The 22051-nt window shown below is 40.1% G+C and overlaps 1 protein-coding gene across 3 annotated transcripts in view; it reads right to left on the bottom strand.

Annotated features, from left to right (window-relative positions):
• SARNP (SAP domain containing ribonucleoprotein) overlaps positions 1-22051 on the bottom strand; it is a 68922-nt gene that overhangs the window by 36569 nt on the left and 10302 nt on the right. For all 3 annotated transcript variants that reach the window (XR_001000050.1, XM_011926171.1, XM_011926170.1), the window contains exons 2-9: positions 19153-19252; positions 16380-16426; positions 16083-16150; positions 11303-11354; positions 10061-10134; positions 9582-9610; positions 6331-6356; positions 4507-4575 (exon numbers count right to left, since the gene is read on the bottom strand). Coding sequence is in view for 2 of the 3 variants with exons in the window: in XM_011926171.1 (XP_011781561.1) it covers positions 4507-4575; positions 6331-6356; positions 9582-9610; positions 10061-10134; positions 11303-11354; positions 16083-16150; positions 16380-16426; positions 19153-19252 (465 nt within the window). In the remaining variant the exon portion in view is untranslated. The remainder of the gene's footprint in view (positions 1-4506; positions 4576-6330; positions 6357-9581; positions 9611-10060; positions 10135-11302; positions 11355-16082; positions 16151-16379; positions 16427-19152; positions 19253-22051) is intronic.

Below are 22051 nucleotides of genomic sequence, written 5' to 3'. Positions count from 1 at the left end.
TATTTATTGAAAAAAAAAAAAAATCTACGTATAAGTGGACCTGTGCAGTTCAAACCTGTGTTGTTCAAGTGTCTACTGTATATCCTTCCAATCTTTTTTCCTATCTATACATGCACTCTTACATGACTAAAATGGGAACATACTGTTAATATAAATTTGTAACTCTTTTTATTAATATCTCTGATAAATATCTTTCAATATTATTTCAGCACAGTATAGTCTTCTATACAATGGCACACATTTAATAACAAATTCTCTGTTGTACAGTTGGTTGTTTCCAGTTATTGATCACTATAAATAATGCTGTGATAATCCTTGAGGCTAAGTCTTTATGCACATTCAAGACTATTTCCTTATATGTTCCTAGAAGTAAAACTGTTAAGGCAGAAGATACTCTTTTCCCTTTTATCACTTATAACAGCCAGTATAACACTGGATAGTATGCAATAATTTTGTGCAGTTGAGACCCTAGAATAAGTAAGCAAAGTACTAGAGAAACTTCTTTGAAGATGTTCAAGAAAGAAAGACAAATGTTGGCACTTCCTATCCTCTCATAACATTCAGTATCTCTCAATTGCCCAGGAAGGCCTAAGTATAATTTTATCTAAAGCAGGAGATGAATGCTATAATCTCTTAAGAGTTTCTACAGCTAGCAAATTTATCTTATTTTGGAGAAATGAAACCTGCTATACCAAAAAAGAAAGAATAAAAAGGTAACTTTCTCAGAAGTATCTCTGTACTCTTACCTTTTGTTGGAACTGAAGAAATCCCAAACCTGAAGAAGGAAAAACAAACTAAATTTTAGGAAGCTGTTCACACTCCTGGTTGTCTGTCTCCGTGTCAAGAATACATATGACACTTCTTGCTTGTGATCTCAAGTCTTGCAATCATTAGCTAATTCTAACAACCCCATGAAAGAGGTTCAGTTTACTCTCCCTCTTACCAAGTCCAGAGATTAAGCTAAGAGGAAGCCTTATCAGAATTAGTAGTAGTAGTCAGTCAGTTCCTGGCTTTAACTGTTACAAAAACCCTTCTCAATAAAGCCCAATTTATAGCTACTATAACCAAACCAGTAGATATGTTCTGAATAGGGTCAAAAAAGTGCTCATATCCTTCAGCAAGCCTCTATTCTACTGAAATCAACAATTATATCAAAAACCTAGGATCACATATCTTCACCTTTACAACATCACTATCGCAGGCCCAAAAGGCTGGGGACACTCACCTAGCTGCCCGAGCAGCTTTCTTACTCTCCAAGCTCACAGGTACATTGAATCGTTCGGCCCTCTTCTGCATTCTCTAAGTAAAAATAGACAAAAAAAAAAAAAAAAAAAAGGAAGAAAAAAGAAATCAATTTATGATTTAAGAAAGTCAGAGGTAGGTATCTTTAAAAAAATAAAAATAATAAAAATTTAAAAATTAAAAAAAAAGTCTCACTCTGTCCCCCATGCTGGAGTACAGCGGCATGATCTCAGCTCACTGCAACCTCAGCCTCCTGGGTTCAAGCGATTCTCGTGGCTCAGCCTCCCGAGTAACTGGGATTACAGGACTGTGCCACCGTGCCCAGTTAATTTTTGTGCTTTTAGTAGAAATGAGACTTCACCATGATGGCCAGGCTGATCTCGAACTCCTGACTTCAAGTGAACTGTCCACCTCAGCCTCCCAAAATAATGGGATTTCAGGCACAAGACACTGCACCTGGCCCTGTACCCAATTATTTACTCTTCACAATCAGGTTGCTAGGTATTATTCCTCTAAGTCTTACAGATGAGGATCAAAGTTCAGTAATTTGCTCAAAGTCACAAAGTTAATATATGTATCTGTTTTACTCAGCCTCCTGTGGACTAAAAATGAAAAAAGGTCAAAGAAAGAGAAAAAGTCTAGGGAAGGGAAGAGAAAGACCTGATATTCCTGTAATGAAATACTATAAAAATAACACAGGTATATAGTATAGCATTGATAGACAAATTTTACTCAGCAATGTGTAGTAGGAGCTATGAGCTATGTAGTAAGAGATATGATGTTCAATTTTGTAAATTCTGAAGGAACACAGACAATTCCTTAGAAGATGGAGTGAATTTTTACTGCTGGGGTTCTCAGACATCTAGCCCTCATATAAAAGAGGAGAAGACAGACGAGAACTAGGGCCACAGATCCAAGGCCCCCTTCCCCTTGGCCATCTGGCACAACACAAGTGACCTTTGGTTTGTAACAGCCCTTCCCAATTAAGGTGTATGTGGCTTAAGAATCACATACTCTGCCTCTCAACTCCAAATTTTTTCCTACTTCACATAAATGAGTAAGTATTCCCACTGAGCACAGATGGTCTCAGCATCATGCTAGGCACACGGACCTGATGCTATATTTCTGGTTAATACAAAAAATGATAACCCAGGCCAGGTGCAGTGGCTCACACCTATAGTCCCGCATTTTGGGAGGCCAAGGCAGGAGGATGGCTTGAGGCCAGGAGTTCGAGACCAGCTAGGCAACACAGGGAGACCTCGTCTCTTAAAAAAAATTCAAAAAACTAGCCAGGCATGGTGGCACACATCTGTGGTCCCACCTACTCAGGAGGCTGAGGTGGGAGGCTTGCTTGAGTCTGGGAAATGGAGGCTGCAATGAGCTGTGATCATGCCACTGCACTGCAACCTCAGTGACAGAGTGAGAACCTGTCTCAAAAAAGATTGGAAAAAAAAAAAAAGTTAACCTAAATGGAAGATGGACAAAGTTGTGCACAAGTGTTCCATAGTGGCACAATAATGATTACCTTTAGTGTTTAGTTTTTTTACTAAGCAAAATATATAGCCAATGTCAGATAAGTTTCTTCCAACGGCTTTCTAGAGAGCTAAATACTTTTTTTTGAGACGGAGTCTCGCTCTGTCGCCCAGGCTGGAGTGCAGTGGCCGGATCTCAGCTCACTGAAAGCTCCGCCGCCCGGGTTTATGCCATTCTCCTGCCTCAGCCTCCCGAGTAGCTGGGACTACAGGCACCCGCCACCTCGCCCGGCTAGATTTTTTTTGTACTTTTTAGTAGAGACAGGGTTTCACCGTATTAGCCAGGATGGTCTCGATCTCCTGACCTCGTGATCCACCCGTCTCGGCCTCCCAAAGTGCTGGGATTACAGGCTTGAGCCACCGCGCCCGGCCGAGAGCTAAATACTTTTATGCTGAGTTGGAAATAATGATTTTTTTTCTTTTTTTGAGACAGAGTCTCACTCTGTTGCCCAGGCTAGAGTACAGAAGCATGATCTCGGCTCACTACAACCTCCGCCTCCTGGGTTCAAGTGATTCTCCTGCCTCAGTCTCCCAAGTAGCTGGGATTAAGGCATGTGCCAACACAACCGGATAATTTTTGCAGTTTTACTAGAGACAGGGTTTCACCATGTTGGCCGGGCTGGTCTCGAACTCCTGACCTCAGGTGATCCGCCCGCCTCGGCTTCCCAAAGTGCTAGGATTACAGGTGTGAGTCACCATGCCCGGCCGATTTTTTTCTTCAATGATGGTTTTTCTGGTTTCAAATACCCTGCCACCACTTTGACAACCAAGAAACATGTTCCTGTTCTAAACAACAACGATTAAGAGATCACCTGCTCTAGGCAAATAGAAAAATCCTTATCATTTTCTCCAATGTGCCTAGCAAAACTACAAAGGCAACTATGCCCTGGGGAACCAATCACCCCACACAGCATGAAGTAAATAAAGTCATCTTGCTTAATAAACTAAATAACATCAGTTAGCAGAGGGGCATAAAGAATGAATTAACTTTTTTATTTTTGTTCCACCAATCCTCCAAGTTTTATTTATAAGTACTTTTGACCTAAAAACAAGACTATCTTCTCCTGATTATTTAATTCCCATTATGCCTATTATCAAAGTTAAAGTAGTTGTAATAAGTTTTAACTTCACTGAATTCAACATCTTAACCAACAGAAATATAGACCATACTCAGGCTGGGTGCAATGGCTCACGCCTGTAATCCCAGCACTTTGGGAGGCAGAAGTGGGTGGATCCCTTAGGCCCAGGAGTTCGAGCCCAGCTTGTGTAACACAGCAAAATCTCGTCTCTACCAAAAATAGTAAAAAATTAGCTGGGCATGGTGGCACACGCCGCAGTTTTAGCTACATGAGAGGCTGACGTGGGAGGATCACCTGAGCCCAAGGAGGTCAAGCCTGCAGTGAGCCGTGATCACACCACTGCACTCCAGTCTGGCAACAGAATGACCCTGTCTCAAAGGAAAAAAATAAAAAGAAAGAAAAGAAATATAGACCATGCTCTAGCAGCCTGGGTGAAAGCTATGAAAACAATCCATGGGAAAAAGCAATCAGCTTGTGAAATAATTCCTATAATATAATCAAGAGCCAGCAAGAGGAGGTGACAGTCAAACGAGTATGTGAAATGAAATGCTTTGTAGCCAGTTACATTCTCAGGAGGGTCATTTCCAGACTATGTAGTTTCCATAAGCTGCTCTAATGTCACGAAAACATTACTTCCATCGAACCTACATTACCTTTCTGGAGATTGAAGAGACATTCAAACCAAATCTTTGAGCTCTTTCCTTCAGCTTATCCAAGTTAACCTATAAAAACATAGGGGAAAGAATACAGTTTTAAAAAATCAAAACAGAAAACAAAAAATGCGGAAACTATAGTCTAAAGCTAAGAGTTCAAACAAGCCTATAACATCAAAGATACCCTATGAGAAAAATAAGAAAACTAAGCAGCAACCATCCAGTCCACTGATTATTAAAAGGCCTCTTCTGGAACGCAGTGAAACATTCAGTCCTGCCTCCTGCATTTATCACAGGTGTCAATAGCCTAAGGAGGGCTTAAGATCAAGGGAAGGCAAACACTGCTGGAGAAAGCAAACACATGTCTAAATCATCACCTCCAAACAAGTCTACCATTCTCAATCCAAAATCATTAATTCTCATATCATCTCTGCAAGTAATTTTTTTTTTTTTTTTGAGACGGAGTCTCACTCTGTCACCCAGGCTGGAGTGCAGGGGCCGTATCTCAGCCCACTACAAGCTCCGCCTCCCGGGTTTACGCCATTCTCCTGCCTCAGCCTCCCGAGTAGCTGGGACTACAGGCGCCCGCCACCTCGCCCAGCTAGTTTTTTTTGGCATTTTTTAGTAGAGACAGGGTTTCACCGCGTTAGCCAGGATGGTCTCGATCTCCTGACCTCGTGATCCGCCCGTCTTGGCCTCCCAAAGTGCTGGGATTACAGGCTTGAGCCACTGCGCCCGGCTCTGCAAGTATTTCTTAAATCTATCTCCAAGCAAAGAGAAACTATCACAGAAGCACCTTTTGCAGAAGACAATCTATAACCACTACCCACTCGATTCTCTTCCCTCCTCTTTCTTAGAAACCTTGGTACCTGGACTTGTCACTCCTGTAAGAATTATTTAGGGCCAGGTGCAGTAGCTCATGCCTGTAATCCCAGCAGTTTGGGAGGCCGAGGTGGGCAGATTACCTGAGGTCAGGAGTTCAAGACCAGCCTGGCCAACATGGTGAAACCCCGTCTCTACTAAAAATACAAAAATTAGCCAGGCATGGTGGGGGGCACCTGTAATCCCAGCTACTTGGGAGGCTGAGGCAGAATAATTCCTTGAACCCAGGAGGCGGAGGTTGTAGTAAGCTGAGATTGCACCACTGCACTCCAGCCTGGGCAACAAGAATGAAACTCCATCTCAAAAAAAAAAAAAAAAAAAAAGAATATTTAGGAAATTTTCATTAATAATATTAAATCTTAACTTACAATGTTAAACAGCAACCCCTAAAGCAGGATTTCATAAAGCTGATTCTATTTCACCACAGTATTCGTTACCATTCTTAAAATATGCTGACTAGTAACAATGGTCCAGAAAGCCATTTTATTCTACCATTCTTTACTCTGATTTCACATTTCACGGATAGTATTTAAAAAAAAAAAAAAAAAAGCACTATCTACAAACAGAACTCCTAAATTGCTTCCATAGATTCTCTTGTGGTAATTAGGAATTAGACATTATCTAAGGCCATTGGACAAGGCTTCAGTACCATAAAACAAAGAGTTACATACATAGGTTGTTCTCTAGCTAACAAAATCTATTCTTACTTTCGAAAAGAGTGGTAGGAAGGAAGACGTCTGCAGTAACTGAACATGTGACAATTTTCCTGACTTCTCAGTATCTCCAACAATTTTTTAAATTCAGGACATATAACATTGTACTGAAAACAGTCAACAAATTAATGTTCTCAGAGTTTCCTCTAATCTGGTGAGGAGGAGTCTCTAAAGTTAGCTATACAGAATTAAGATCTGGGTGTGTAAGAAATAAAAAAAGATTTCTTACCATAGGTTTGTTATCAGATGACAGACCTAAGGAAGTAAATAAAGTTTTATTTAATATTTTTAAAAGTCATAAAAGCCGACAGTCTTCAAGTCAAATTAGGCAACATAAAAACTGTAAACAGGACACACCCCCTTTATCCTATGATGACAAAGAAAAGGCAGAAATTCCATCTAGCGATCATGTCTGCATTAACTGCTAGCAGGAACATAAAACGGTACAGCTGCTTTGGAAAACAGTTTGGCAGTTCCTCAAAAGGTAAATACAGTTACGTATGATCCCACAATTCCACTGCTAGTATACAGCCAAGAGAAAACTAAAACATATAATTACACAAAAACTTGTAAATAAATGTTCACAGCAGCATTATTCATATTAGACAAAAAGTTAAAAACACCCAACTTGATGACTGGCTAAATTAAGTATGGTATTATCCATACAATGGAATATCATTAAATAATAAAAATGAATAGAGATACATGCAACAATATAAGTGAACCTTGAAAACTATGCTAAGTGAAAGAATCCAGTCACTAAAGACAATATACTATACGAATTCATTCATATGAAGGCAAATTTCCACGGAGAAAAAAACTCAGTGGCTGCTTAGGGCTGGGCAGGGAGAGGTAATGGAGGATATCTGCTAATGGGCACAGTTTCTTTTTGGGGTGATAAGCACGGTGATGATGGCTGCACAACCCTGTGAAAATACTATGAAATAATGAATTATATACCTTTAAATGGATGAATTGTTATGTCATATAAATTGCATCTCTCTAAAGCTCTTAAAAAAGAGATCACATCTGGACAAACAAGAACTACTATCACGAGTTGAAACTTTGGCTCTTGGCCGGGCGCGGTGGCTCACGCCTGTAATCCCAGCACTTTGGGAGGCCAAGGCAGGTGGATCACCTGAAGTTAGGAGTTCTAGATCAGCCTGACCAATATGGTGAAATCCCGTCTCTACTAAAAAAACAAAAATTAGCCGGGCGTGGTGGCGTGCACCTGTAGTCCCAGCTACTCAGGAGGCTGAGACAGGAGAATTGCTTGAACCCAGGAGGCAGAGGTTGTACTGAGCTAAGATGGCGCCACTGCGCTCCAGTCTGGGCAACAAAGCAAGACTCCATCTCAAAAAAAAAAAAAAAGAAAAAGAAAAAGGAAATTATGCTTCCTTAAGGCCAATTTTCTGTCCTGAAATTATCACCAAGAACCTAACCAATAATTATTTACTTCAAACTTTTCAGGATTTCATTCAAAAAACAATGCTTCCTTTTAAATGTTCCCAAATTCTGTTATTTTAGAGTTACTCTATAGTTCTAAGATGTCAGAATTATGAGTAACACTGAAACTGTATTTTTTATCAGGTTCCCTTTTCAGACTATTAACTATTATCTTTCTTCAAATAGCATTTTAGCCACACACCTGTAGTCCCAGTTACTCAGGAGGTTGAGGGAGGATTGCTTGAGCCCAGGAGCTCAAGTCCAGCATGGGCAATACAGTGAAACCCTGTCTCTTAAAACAAATAAAAAAGCACCACCTTCTATAATTTCTGTCGTACCTTCACCAATTATATCTCTCTTGATATAACTAAGAGTCAGAAAAAAATTTTTTTTTCTATAATACTTAGTGATAGTGGCCAGAATTTTTCCATCTTTTTAAAAGCACAGCAAAGACCTCCCAGGCTCAAGGGATCCTCCCACCCCAGCGTCCCAAGTAGCTGGGACTACAGGCACCTGCCACCATGTCTAGCTAATTTTTTACTTTTTTGTAGAAACAAGGTGTCACTTTGTTTCCCAAGCTAGTTTCCAACTCCTGAGCTCAAGCAATCCTCCCAGCTTGGCAATCCAAAGTGTTGGGATTATAGGCATGAGCCCCCACACCCAGAGTTTCTTAAAAATAATAACTATTTCAGGCTCAGCACACCTGTAATCCCACCATTTTGGGAGGCAGAGGTGAGTGGATCACTTGAGGTCAGGAGTTCAAGACCAGCCTGGCCAACACAGTGAAACCTGTCTCTACTAAAAATGCAAAAATTAGCTGGGTGTGGTGTCACGCACCTGCGGTCCCAGCTGAAGCAGGAAAATAGCTTGAACCCGGGAGGCAGAGGTTGCAGTGAGCCAGACTGCGTCCCTGCACTCCAGCCTGGGGGACAGAGCAAGACTGTGTCTCAAAAAATAGTAATAATTTCCTCTAATTCATTATAAAAGTGATACATATTCATTGTATGGATTTTAAAAACAGACAAGCAAAAAGAAATAAATCATTCAAAATTCCACCAACCAGAGATAATGAGTACTAACAATTTAGAATACAGTCATCCCTCCATTTCCTCAGGGGATTGGATCCAATCCCACCCCTGCAGCTGATACCAAAATCCACTATGCTCAAGTCCTACAGCAGATTATAATAAGTTGCTCCTCCATATCTGCAGGTTTCGCATCCCAAAAATACTGTATTTCTGAACCACATTTGGTCATGAAGAACCCTCAGATACAGAGGGCAAAGTGTATTTATTGAAAAAAAAAAAAAAATCTACGTATAAGTGGACCTGTGCAGTTCAAACCTGTGTTGTTCAAGTGTCTACTGTATATCCTTCCAATCTTTTTTCCTATCTATACATGCACTCTTACATGACTAAAATGGGAACATACTGTTAATATAAATTTGTAACTCTTTTTATTAATATCTCTGATAAATATCTTTCAATATTATTTCAGCACAGTATAGTCTTCTATACAATGGCACACATTTAATAACAAATTCTCTGTTGTACAGTTGGTTGTTTCCAGTTATTGATCACTATAAATAATGCTGTGATAATCCTTGAGGCTAAGTCTTTATGCACATTCAAGACTATTTCCTTATATGTTCCTAGAAGTAAAACTGTTAAGGCAGAAGATACTCTTTTCCCTTTTATCACTTATAACAGCCAGTATAACACTGGATAGTATGCAATAATTTTGTGCAGTTGAGACCCTAGAATAAGTAAGCAAAGTACTAGAGAAACTTCTTTGAAGATGTTCAAGAAAGAAAGACAAATGTTGGCACTTCCTATCCTCTCATAACATTCAGTATCTCTCAATTGCCCAGGAAGGCCTAAGTATAATTTTATCTAAAGCAGGAGATGAATGCTATAATCTCTTAAGAGTTTCTACAGCTAGCAAATTTATCTTATTTTGGAGAAATGAAACCTGCTATACCAAAAAAGAAAGAATAAAAAGGTAACTTTCTCAGAAGTATCTCTGTACTCTTACCTTTTGTTGGAACTGAAGAAATCCCAAACCTGAAGAAGGAAAAACAAACTAAATTTTAGGAAGCTGTTCACACTCCTGGTTGTCTGTCTCCGTGTCAAGAATACATATGACACTTCTTGCTTGTGATCTCAAGTCTTGCAATCATTAGCTAATTCTAACAACCCCATGAAAGAGGTTCAGTTTACTCTCCCTCTTACCAAGTCCAGAGATTAAGCTAAGAGGAAGCCTTATCAGAATTAGTAGTAGTAGTCAGTCAGTTCCTGGCTTTAACTGTTACAAAAACCCTTCTCAATAAAGCCCAATTTATAGCTACTATAACCAAACCAGTAGATATGTTCTGAATAGGGTCAAAAAAGTGCTCATATCCTTCAGCAAGCCTCTATTCTACTGAAATCAACAATTATATCAAAAACCTAGGATCACATATCTTCACCTTTACAACATCACTATCGCAGGCCCAAAAGGCTGGGGACACTCACCTAGCTGCCCGAGCAGCTTTCTTACTCTCCAAGCTCACAGGTACATTGAATCGTTCGGCCCTCTTCTGCATTCTCTAAGTAAAAATAGACAAAAAAAAAAAAAAAAAAAAGGAAGAAAAAAGAAATCAATTTATGATTTAAGAAAGTCAGAGGTAGGTATCTTTAAAAAAATAAAAATAATAAAAATTTAAAAATTAAAAAAAAAGTCTCACTCTGTCCCCCATGCTGGAGTACAGCGGCATGATCTCAGCTCACTGCAACCTCAGCCTCCTGGGTTCAAGCGATTCTCGTGGCTCAGCCTCCCGAGTAACTGGGATTACAGGACTGTGCCACCGTGCCCAGTTAATTTTTGTGCTTTTAGTAGAAATGAGACTTCACCATGATGGCCAGGCTGATCTCGAACTCCTGACTTCAAGTGAACTGTCCACCTCAGCCTCCCAAACTGCTAGGATTACAGGCGTGAGCCACCCAGTCCAGCCAAAATAAAGTATCTTAAAAACATCAGAAGTAATTTCTTAGGGTCCAAACTGAAAATACTGACAATCCTAGAAGACAGCAGGTTGTGTCCATACTAGGACTTAACAGCCCTTCCCAGAAAGCAAACACAAGAAGACTATTATTACATACCCTCAGAAACAAAAGGGAGAAACAAAGTAAAACCTACATTATGCATGAAGCCAAGAAGTCAAAAGCTATGTTTGGCTGACCTTTGAAAAGTGATCAAAGGAATAGCCTGGTTCCAACACTAATGGCATTCTTTCAGTTAGAAATGAGGCAGCATTGTTTTATGCCATTCTAAAAGAGCTTAATAATTCTCTACTTTGCAAGTATGACACTGAACACAAGATCTCAACTGGAACCTGGTTTCACAGTCCTGCACCACAGAAACCAGTGGAATTTCAATCCCAGTTACTGGCCGGTAGCAACATAAGAGTCACATCTACCAATCCATTTTCAAGGTACAATCCTCCCAAATTCTAATCCCAGGTTTGTAAACATCTCAAAGAGAGTCATTGTTAAGACAATAGTGTTACATATAAAAAGACTACAGCTTCAAGAATGACTACCCCTATGCCAGCCAAATATTTTCCAAAGAGCAGTTGGCAGTGAAACGTATCAACACCAAAATCTGTCAATACTGATTTTCTGCCTGTGAATAAATTTTAGATGATGCAGATATAATAAAAGGTAAGAGGGAGACAGAAATGTAGAGACTGTTCTACTAGGGAACAGAATACCTACCTCAGTCTGTGGTATTTCAGATGTAATTTTCACCACTTTCTTCTCTGCTGCCCTGGAAAAGAAAGAGATCTTTTAAAATGAGAAAACTGATATTCTAAACCACAACCTCAGAAACGTGTAAGAATTCACTTGAATTATCTCTGCCCTATTATCTCTCTGCCACCCCTTATGCCAAAGAAACATGAAGTCCACTAGAGCTTTGGTTCCTTTAACTGTCATCTATTGAGAAGAAAGAGTTCAAATAACAAACTAAGCTTCTTTAGCTGAAGTACAATAAAGAAATAAGGAAAGAAGTCTGGCTAAATATACTGGGCTGAAGGGAAACACTCAAAGGACACCAGACACCATCTCATTTGCTTTTAGGAACTTTTTAATTTACTTTTTTTTTTTCTGAGATGGAGTTTTGCTCTTGTCACCCAGGCTGGAGTGCAACGGTGCAATCTCGGCACACTGCAACCTCCACCTCCTGGGTTCAAGAGGTTCTCCTGCCTCAACCTCCCAAGTAGCTGGAATTACAGGTGCCTGCCACCACGCCCAGCTAATTTTTGTATTTTTAGTAAAGATAGGGTTTCACCATGTTGGCCAGGCTAGTTACGAACTCCTGGCCTCAAGTGATCCACCTGCCTCGGCCTCCCAGAGTGCTGGGATTACAGGCGTCAGCCACCAAGCCCAGCCTTTAATTTACTTTTGAACTAATGAGTAACCCTCCAATCCTCCTTTAAGTACCAGCTCCCAATGTTCATCACAACAATTAAGTACTCTACAAGGTCTGGTTTCCTTCTTTTAAAAATCCCTTATTTCTCCCATGAGGAATGTAGCTCTAGTTGGAACAGTCAAAGTGGAACAAATAAAAATGCCAAAGAAGGTAGGAAGAAAAAAGTCTAAGGGGAGTTTGAATTAGGAAAACATGGCAAGTTACTGGTCAAAGGTTTAAGAGAAAACAAAAGAGGGGGGACCATAGGGGCGGGAGACAAAGTTCGGAAGTACCCAGAATAAATGGAAGGGCATTAACCCTCCACCAAACAACTCCCATAAAACTGTGGGTCATAACCAGTCTCATTAAGGTCCCTCATTTAGAGACATGGGCAGCTTTTGTTCCAATATCCCGGACACTTTTCCCATTTGATGCCCTGAAAGGTAGTAATGGTTTAATGACATTTTCAGAGGAAGCAATTCTGGAACAAGTACTCTCTTCCACCCTTTTATTGGAAATCCCTAGACTGACAGACAAGCAATGGGTGCCCCCTGCTGACCATAACAAAGTCCTACAATATGTAACAGCTTTAGCTGGTTGGGGGTGGGGAATCAAACTAGAAACATACATTTTTGGAGAACCTCAGGCCAAAGATGAAGAAAGGGATCTCCTTTTAAATAGTCAAAGAATCTAAACTAGCTCTGACTATTCTGATGTTTAAAGAAATTTCTAAACAATTCCGATTTCCTTGCCATCCTTCCCTAACCTTGTCTTATAATTTAGGCACAAAAGGCCAAGGAAGTTTAATGTTTTACTTGAAATACAATGCCATCAAGAAAGCAGTACTCTCCATCAACCCAACTGTAATGGCTTTCTCCCTATTCCCACTCTGAAGTACAGTCAATGCAGTGTACCTCATGGCAGAAAGGGAACCCCAGAAGGGAAGTTTCCTTCCATTCTATTCCAATTCCCTTAGGTATAACTAAACTCAAGCGCAATAAATAAACATCGAATGCATGGGAAATTTCCACTCTTCTCTGAGAAATTTCTCTCCTACTCAATCAAATAAACAACATTCTCAGAAATACAGAGACCCAGAATCTTTTTGCACATACTTCAGTCTAACCACAACTATCCTCTAAAAATCAAAATCATCACCCCACCCACTTCAATTTCCTAGCTTCAAAATTCATTAATAGAATTAAAACCCCCTGAACAGAATGCACATTTTAAATATTCTATGAATAATGAATTTCAAACTTTTGAACCTCTATTTTTTAACCCACACTAGCCAATTACGATGGCATTCACTTGATCTTCTTTCTTGTTCCAGAAATCCCCATAACATTTCTATTTTAAAACTATCTCACAAAGTCATTTTTTCAAGGCACTATATCTAATCATAAACATCTTATGATGGAAAGATAATTAAATGGCTTTAGAAAGTAATATTTGATAGGCTGGGCATGGTAGCTCACACCTGTAATCCCAGCACTTTGGGAGGCCAAGGCAGGTGGACTACTTTGAGCTCAGGAGTTCAAGACCAGCCTGGCAAACACGGCAAAACCCTATCTCTACAAAAAATACAAAAAAGAGCCGAGCGTGATAGCTCATGCCTGTAGTCCCAGCTACTCAGGAGGCTGAAGCTGGAGGACTGCTTGAGCTGGGAAAAGGAGGCTGCAGTGAGCCAAGATTGTTCCACTGCACTCCAGCCTGGATAAGAGTCCCTGTCTCAAAAATAAATAAAGGGATATTTGACAAAAATCTATCAAGATGTTAAATGTACATCCTCTGTGATGCAGCAAATCCACTGCTAGGAATTTACCCTACGGGTATACTTGTGAGTATAAATAATTAGAAAAGAACATGCAGAACTACATTTTTTTTTCCTTTATGAGTAATCTAAATGTCCATCAACAGAACACTGGTGAAATAAATTACTGTTTATCCACAGAATGGAATACTATTAAATGCTAGAAGAAACAAGGTTCTAAGTTGATAACTAGTAAATGTGGGTGATAGGTAAATGAGTGTCTATTATACTAGTTGAACTTTTGTATATACTTGTAATTTCCCATAATGACAAGCTAAACAAAAAAGAGACCACTTCCTAAGACAATTATCCTGACTTCATAGGGTCTACTGAGGATAAAATGAAAGTATTTGTAAAACATTTAGAACAATGCCTAGCATATAACTCTTAAGAACAATGCCTAGCGTATAACTAACACTTACACAAGAAAATGATGATATAAAAAATTTCCAGATGTGAAAAAAATCAAGAGTGTACAGTGTGTGTACACGTGTATCTATATATACACATACGTACGTATGCACATAAACAGATGCAGACCCATATAAAATCTTCCAAAAGTATGTACTGTTCTAAAAACCTCAGTAAAGTTAGATGAGAATGGATACAAAGAGTATTTAATTTTTAATTGATATACTCCACTATGTACTGACTTTTTTTTTTTTTTTTTTTGAGGCGGAGTCTCACTCTGTCGCCCGGACTGGAGTGCAGTGGCCAGATCTCAGCTCACTGCAAGCTCCGCCTCCTGGGTTTACGCCATTCTCCTGCCTCAGCCTCCGGAGTAGCTTGGGACTACAGGCGCCCGCCACCTCGCCCGGCTAGTTTTTCTATTTTTAGTAGAGACGGGGTTTCACCGTGTTAGCCAGGATGGTCTCGATCTCCTGACCTCGTGATCCGCCCATCTCGGCCTCCCAAGCGCCCGGCCTGTACTGACTTTTTACTTGTAAATATATTGCCTTTTATAATTAAATACACTAACACAGCTATGAGGAACAAAAATGTTAAAAGTTTAGGACTCAACTGTTCTTAATGTGCTGTAATACACAAAATGACCAGATATTTGTGGAAAAAGTCCCAAATTAAAGATGTTTAGGATCACCCTTGTGGAATAGTTTAAACAAATCAAGATCTACTTTCCATTCTAGCACTTTGTCCTCCCCTCCTCCACTGTAGATCAGAAAGCAAGAGAGAACAGAGTGCTGCTTCAGAAACACAACCTCTACCCAACACCTTCCTCCCTTACAAAACTCCTTAAATACAGTTTCACACTTTTTTTTTTTTTTTTGAGACAGCTCTGGCTCCCAGACTGGAGTGCAGTAGCACAGTCTCAGCTCACTGCAACCTCTACCTCCCATGTTCAAGCAAATCTCCTGACTCAGCTTCCCGAGTAGCTGGGGTTACAGGTGCCCACCACCATGCCCAGCTAATTTTTGTGTTCTTAGTACAGACAGGGTTTCACCATCTTGGCCAGGCTGGTCTTGAACTCCTGACCTCGTGATCCACATGCCTCGGCCTCCCAAAGCGCTGTGATTACAAGCATGCGCCACTGTGCCTGGCCTCAGTTTTACACTTTTACAGAAAAGTGCAAAACTCTTATAAACAGTTAAGAGAATGGGCTGGGCATGGTGGCTCACACCTGTAATCCCAGCACTTAGGGAGGCCAAGGTAGGTGGATCATTTGAGGTCAGGAGTTCAAGACCAGCCTGGCCAACATGGTAAAACCCTATCTCTACTAAAAACACAAGAACTAGTCGGCAGTAGTGGCGCATGCCTATAATCCCAGCTACTCGGGAGGCTAAGGCAGGAGAATTGCGTGAGCCTGGGAAGCGGAGGTTACGGTGAGCCGAGACTGCGCCACTGCACTCCAGTCTGGGCAAAAGAGTGAGATCCTGTCTCAAAAAAAAAAAAAAAAAGAGTTAACAGAGTTTATACAGTTTTACACTGTATACAGAATTGTACAGATTCTCTATAGAGTAACAGAATAATCTATTATAGTGACCCTACAAAAGAACAACAAAGGCTAGGAGAATTAAACTACGTCTGGGCTTGAAGTCACCTTGTCCTAATTACCTATTACATAACTCAGAGACAATTTGCTTTGTTTCACTGGGACCAAGTACTTTGAAGTAGTCCCTTCTAAAAAACAAAAACTGACCTAATCAGGAATGAAAAGGCCAATGGGAACATGTAAGAGGTAAACAGAGTTAAACATTAAACACAATAAAAAAAGAGCTGCCTGCTCTGTACTCAGATTATAAAAAAGAGATAATTACACATCAGCAGTTTTTTCAGGGGGTTCTTCCTCTTTGACAGGCAGCTCAATGGGCTTTGTTTCTTCTTCCTAAAACCAAATGAAACAAGGTGGTTAACATAAATCTAAAGAATAAATATCTATCAATAGAAGAACATCAGAACTCCAAAATAAACCAGTCTCTCAGAACCTTCATACCCATCTTATGCTCCCCTAATAAATTTAAATCTAAGTCTTCCAATGACTGATGTTAAAGCAATGTGGCCAAAGCAGTGGCATATTACCAGACCAGAGACTAACCTTACTCTATCCAACTCACCTCTGTTTCATCTCCCAGTACATCTTCTTCATTTGCCTCCTCTTCAGCTAAAGAATATTAAAATATTCAGGTCAAGCCCTGCTACAAAACCATCTTGATCACTTACCAAGGTTAAAATTATAATCACTTTGCTTTCCCCCAAAAAATCCAATAGTGAAGGCAGAAATTGATGCACATAAAATCTGCTACATCTGGAGAAGACAAAACCAGATCTCTACCTAACATTAATTACAAATGTGAACTCCAGTTGGACTGAAGAACTAAATGTGAAGTCAAACTAGAGAATTAATTTTAATTTTAAAAGTAATGTGGGGCCAGGCACTGTGGCTCTCTGTAATCCCACAAATCTGGGAGGCAGAGGCAGGTGGATCGCTTGAACCCAGGAGTTCAAGCGACCAGCTTGGGGAACACAGCGAAACTCCGTCTTTACAAAAAATATTTAAAAAGTAGCTGGGTGTGGAGGTGTGTGCCTATAGTCTTAGCTACTGGGGGGGCTGAAGTGGGAACATTACTTGAACCTGGAAGGCAGAGGTTGCAGTGAGCTGAGATGATGTTACTGCACTCCAGCCTGGGTGACAGAGCAAGACCCAGTCTTGAAAAATAAACAAACAAAAAAAGTAATGTGGAAAAGTATCTTTGAGATTTAGTGGTGGGGAAAGATTTGTTTAAAAGAAAAACAACTCAGAAGCAAAAGTAAGAGGTGAAAAACTGAGTATTTTTCAAAACTAAGTACTACTTAAGGATAGCACAAAGAAAGTTACAAGACAAATGACAAGATATTTGTTTCTGTTGAGACAGAGTCTTACTCTATCGCCCAGACTGAAGTGCAGTGGCACAATCACAGCTCCCTGCAGCCTCCACCTCCTGGGCTCAAGGGATTCTCCTGCCTTAGCCTCCCAAGTAGGTATAAGTGCACATCACCATACCCAGCTAATTTTATTATTTTTCTTTGAGATGGATCTCACTATGCTGTCCAGACTGGTCTCAAACTCCTGGCCTCAAGAAGTCATACCACCTTAGCCTCCCAAAGTGCTGAGTTACAGGCATGAACCACCCTGCACAGCCAAAGAAGATATTTGTGCCTAAAACCAACAAAAGAATAGTTATTAGAATATAAAAGAAATGCCTGCAAACCAACAAGCAAATTATGGGAACCTCAATAGAAAAATGGGCAAAGAAGAAACAAAAGTATTGTGAAATGTTTAAACTTTTTTCATGGAGAACATAAAACAGCCAACAAATTAGCAAAACTTAGGCCACTTGATAGGACAGTGCCAAGTTTAGGTTTGTGGAGATACAAGAACCCTTATGTACTAGTAATGAGACTGTAGATCTATAGAGTAATTCTGGAAAACAATTTGGGAGTCCTTAGTCACATTAAGTATATATATATGAATATTAATTAGAAATACTATTCTTGGGCATATACCCCAAAAAGACTTTCACAGGAACTTAAAAGCATGAAATAAGTGGTTCATAATAATATACTATATATTATTAGTATATAGAATATAGTATACTATATCCTACAGATTAAGCATCGCCAATCTGAAAATTCAAAACCTAAAATGCTTCTAAATCTAAAACTTTCTGAAGGCTGATACAACACCACAAGTGGAAAACCCCACACCTAACCTCATGCGAAGGGTCACAGTAAAAACTTTGTTTCATGTACAAAATTATTTTAAATAACTGTGTAAAACCACTTTCAAATATATGGATAAGAAACAAATGAATTTTGTGTTTAGGCTTGCATCTCACCCCCAAGATATCTCATTACATATATACACAAATATTCCAAAATCCAAAAAAATCTAAAAACTGAAACATTTCTGGTCCCAAACATTTCAAATATATAACATTCAACACATAGTATAATATATACTATATACTATTATATAAGTGTATTATACTACAAGTAGTATCACTTGCAGTAGCGGAGGCTTGGTGGCAATATGCTTCTGTCACCGAGTGAATTAAGTAAAATGTGTGGTTATCCATCATGGAATGCTATGCAGGAATTATAATCAACAGACTAGATAACTACACAGTCACATTCCACATGGACACATTTAAAAAAAACACAACACTTAGTGAATGAAATGAGAAATAAAGCAAGGCTATGGCCAGTTATATAATTACCAATTATATAAATGAAAACATTCTACGAAACAACACTATATATTTTATCATGAAAAAGACCAAAAAAATACATTCAAACACATTAGAATGGGTGCCTAAATGGGTTGGGGAGGAAGTGAAATGAGGAATGGAAATAAAAGGGAATAAGTAAATAAAAATTAGAGAGGGGACTTGTACAACCTGAGATGAAGGTTGTACAAGATGGCCAGGCACGGTGACTCACGCCTGTAATCCCAGCACTTTGGGAGGCCCAGGCGGGTGGATCCTCTGAAGTCAGGAGTTCTAGACCAGTCCAACCAATATGGTGAACTCCCGTCTCTACTAAAAATACAAAAATCAGCCAGGCGTGGTGGCGTGCACCTGTAGTTCCAGCTGCTCGGGAGGCTGAGACAGGAGAACTGGTTGAACCCGGAAGACGGAGGTTGCAGTGAGCTGAGACTGCGTCACTACACTCCAGCCTGGGCGACAGAGTGAGACTCCATCTCAAAACAAAAAAAAGAGTTTTCTTGATGCCGTTAATTAAGAGCTTACAACACTAATGACTTAAAAAAAACAAAAAAAAGAAATCTTTTCAGTGTCAAAGCCTGAAAATCCCCTCACTCACATCACTCTGCCTCCACAAAGTACTCACCATGTTCTTCAAGATATGCCTGGAGTCTGTGGATAAGATCTTGCTTTATTCCCTTGGTCTCCAAACCACGAGCAAGACATTCTTGCTTTAGTTCAGCAAGCTGAGGGGAAAAAAATAAAACTTTTCCTTAGTTAACAGGATAAACATCAGTGAATAAAATGGTAGTTCCCACAAGGAAAAGAAAAAAAGAAAATGAAGTTCCATCCCAAATTACTGCCATTAATTCTACCAAGACTCTAGGCCCACAACAATGATCCATTTTCCTCTAATGATATTCAATACACAAGAGGAACTGCCTAAGAAGAAACATCACACTTTAATAAAAACCTCACCTATTTGCATACCTACTGTCACAAATATCTAGTTATTTCTAAATATTCTAAGGGGGAAAAAGGTTTTATTCCAAAGATTACTGTGGCAGCCAGCATATTGGAAGAATGAACCTTCAAGCAGAAAAATCCAATGATCTAAAAGCAGATTCTCCTTACCACTTATTATCCCAGAGCCTTTATTACAATCTACCATATACATGCATACAGATCTAACCACCGTAGAATCAAGTAGATACATTAGCTAATGTCAACAATGAACTGATTAAAGGATCTATGTCAAAATGGGAAGAAATATCTAATGGTATACCCTAGAGTTCTGCTGAAGATTTTAAAATCAGTAACTTATCTAAGGATATAAAAGCTATGTTCATCAATTTTACAGACAATAGGAGGAGGAGAATTGATGTATTAAGGACATAACTAAGCTTAAAAAACACCACAGAAACAGAAAAAAGAAAAAAAAAAAACACTTCTTCAGGACTAATAATAAGCCAAGACAAAGACTCAATTTAGAAGGAATAAGGTATACATATAAATTCCTACACTTAGATTCAAAACTTAAGTTATACAAAAACTGGATAAGTGAGGATTGGCTCAATAGTAACTCAAAGGATAAAGACCTCAGAATTTTAGGCAAAGAAGGTTAACAGTATGATTTGTTACCTATAAGTCATAAGTAACTGAAATACAGACTCCATAATAAATGATGTAATGGTCTTACTGGGCTCTATATTCTTATTTTATAAAGCACAATGACATGCTGACCCAGGAGAACAAGCAGGAAAGAAAGGCTCCAGAAATTCTATATGCAGATCGACACACAGATAGATGTCTGGTCTGAAAGATGACCTTTTTTGTTTTGAAGACCAATCAGAAGCTAGAAGGCAGATTCCTTTAGACAAAAAATTTTACAACTATGGAGTATGCTCTGCATCTACATTTTTCAGCCAGGGGAACATTTCATAATGAAGAGTGGAGAGTTTTTTTCTATTTTTAAAACATATCACAATGACTGGTAAAGCATTTAGTGAATGGGGCAGGCAGGCGGGGATGCTGTGAACGGAAGTGCCCAACCCAACAAGCCGAAAGCAACCTCTACTGAGGAACATGGTAGGCAATCATCCATTAAAAATTATTGGCCGGGCGCGGTGGCTCAAGCCTGTAATCCCAGCACTTTGGGAGGCCGAGACGGGCGGATCACGAGGTCAGGAGATCGAGACCATCCTGGCTAACACGGTGAAACCCCGTCTCTACTAAAAATACAAAAACTAGCCGGGCGAGGTGGCGGGCGCCTGTAGTCCCAGCTACTCGGGAGGCTGAGGCAGGAGAATGGCGTAAACCCGGGAGGCGGAGCTTGCAGTGAGCTGAGATCCGGCCACCGCACTCCAGCCCGGGTGACAGAGCAAGACTCCGCCTCAAAAAAATATATATATATATATATTATTTTTAGGCGGGGGACAGTGGCTCACGCTTGTTACCCAGCACTTTGGGAGGCCAAGGCGGGCAGATCACCTGAGGTCAGGAGTTCAACAGCAGCCTAGCTAACATGGTGAAACCCCATCTCTACTAAAAATACAAAACTAGGCTGGGTGCGGTGCCTCAGGCCTATAATCCCAGCACTTTGGGGAGCCTAGGCGGGCAGATCAACTGAAGTCAGGAGTTCAAGACCAAGTTGGTCAACATGGTGAAACCCTGTCTCTACTAAAAATACAAATATTAGCCGGACATGGTGCCAGGCACCTATAATCCCAGCTATTCAGGAGGCGGAGGCAACAGAATTGCTTAAACCCGGGAGGCGGAGGTTGCAGTGAGCCGAAATCGTGCCATTGCACTCCAGCGGGTGAAAGAATGAGACTGTCTCAGAAAAAATAAAATAAAACTTAAAATATAAAATACAAAACTAGTCAGGCATGTGGCGCATGCCTGTAATCCCAGTTATTCAGGAGGCTGAGGCAGGAGAACCGCTTGAACCTGGGACGCAGAGGTTGCAGGGAGCTGAGATCGCGCCATTGCGCTCCAGCCTGGATGCCAAGAACGAAATTATGTCTCCAAAAAAAAAAAAATTATTTTGAAGGCTTTAGCCTGTTTTTTAAAAAAAAAAATGACTGCAGAGTGACTGGAAAGCATAGACTCTGAAGCCAGAATACTTAGGTGTGAATTCCAGTTTTACTACTTGCAACCTTATATGAATAACTTCACCTCTCTGTGCCTCAGTTTCCTTACTTGTGAAATGGGAACAATAACAGTACCTATTTCATAGGGTTGTTATGAAGATTAAGTAAAAAAAAATTTTTTTTTTTTGAGATGGAGTCTTGCTCTGGTGCCCTGGCTGGAGTACAGTGGCATGATCACGGCTCACTGCAACCTCTGCCTTCTGGGTTCAAGCGATTGTCCTGCCTCAGCCTCCTGAGTAGCTGGGATTACAGGCGCCCGCCACCACGCCTGGCTAATTTTTGTATTTTTACTAGAGGCAGGGTTTCACCATGTTGGCCAGGCTGGTCTCAAACTCCTGACCTCAAGTGATCCACCTGCCTCGGCCTCCCAAAGTTCTGGGATTACAGGTGTGA

Source organism: Colobus angolensis, unplaced genomic scaffold (assembly GCF_000951035.1).
Source record: "Colobus angolensis palliatus isolate OR3802 unplaced genomic scaffold, Cang.pa_1.0 Scaffold67, whole genome shotgun sequence".
Taxonomy (NCBI): Eukaryota; Metazoa; Chordata; class Mammalia; order Primates; family Cercopithecidae; genus Colobus; species Colobus angolensis.
This window is presented reverse-complemented; position numbering and strand designations above follow the sequence as displayed.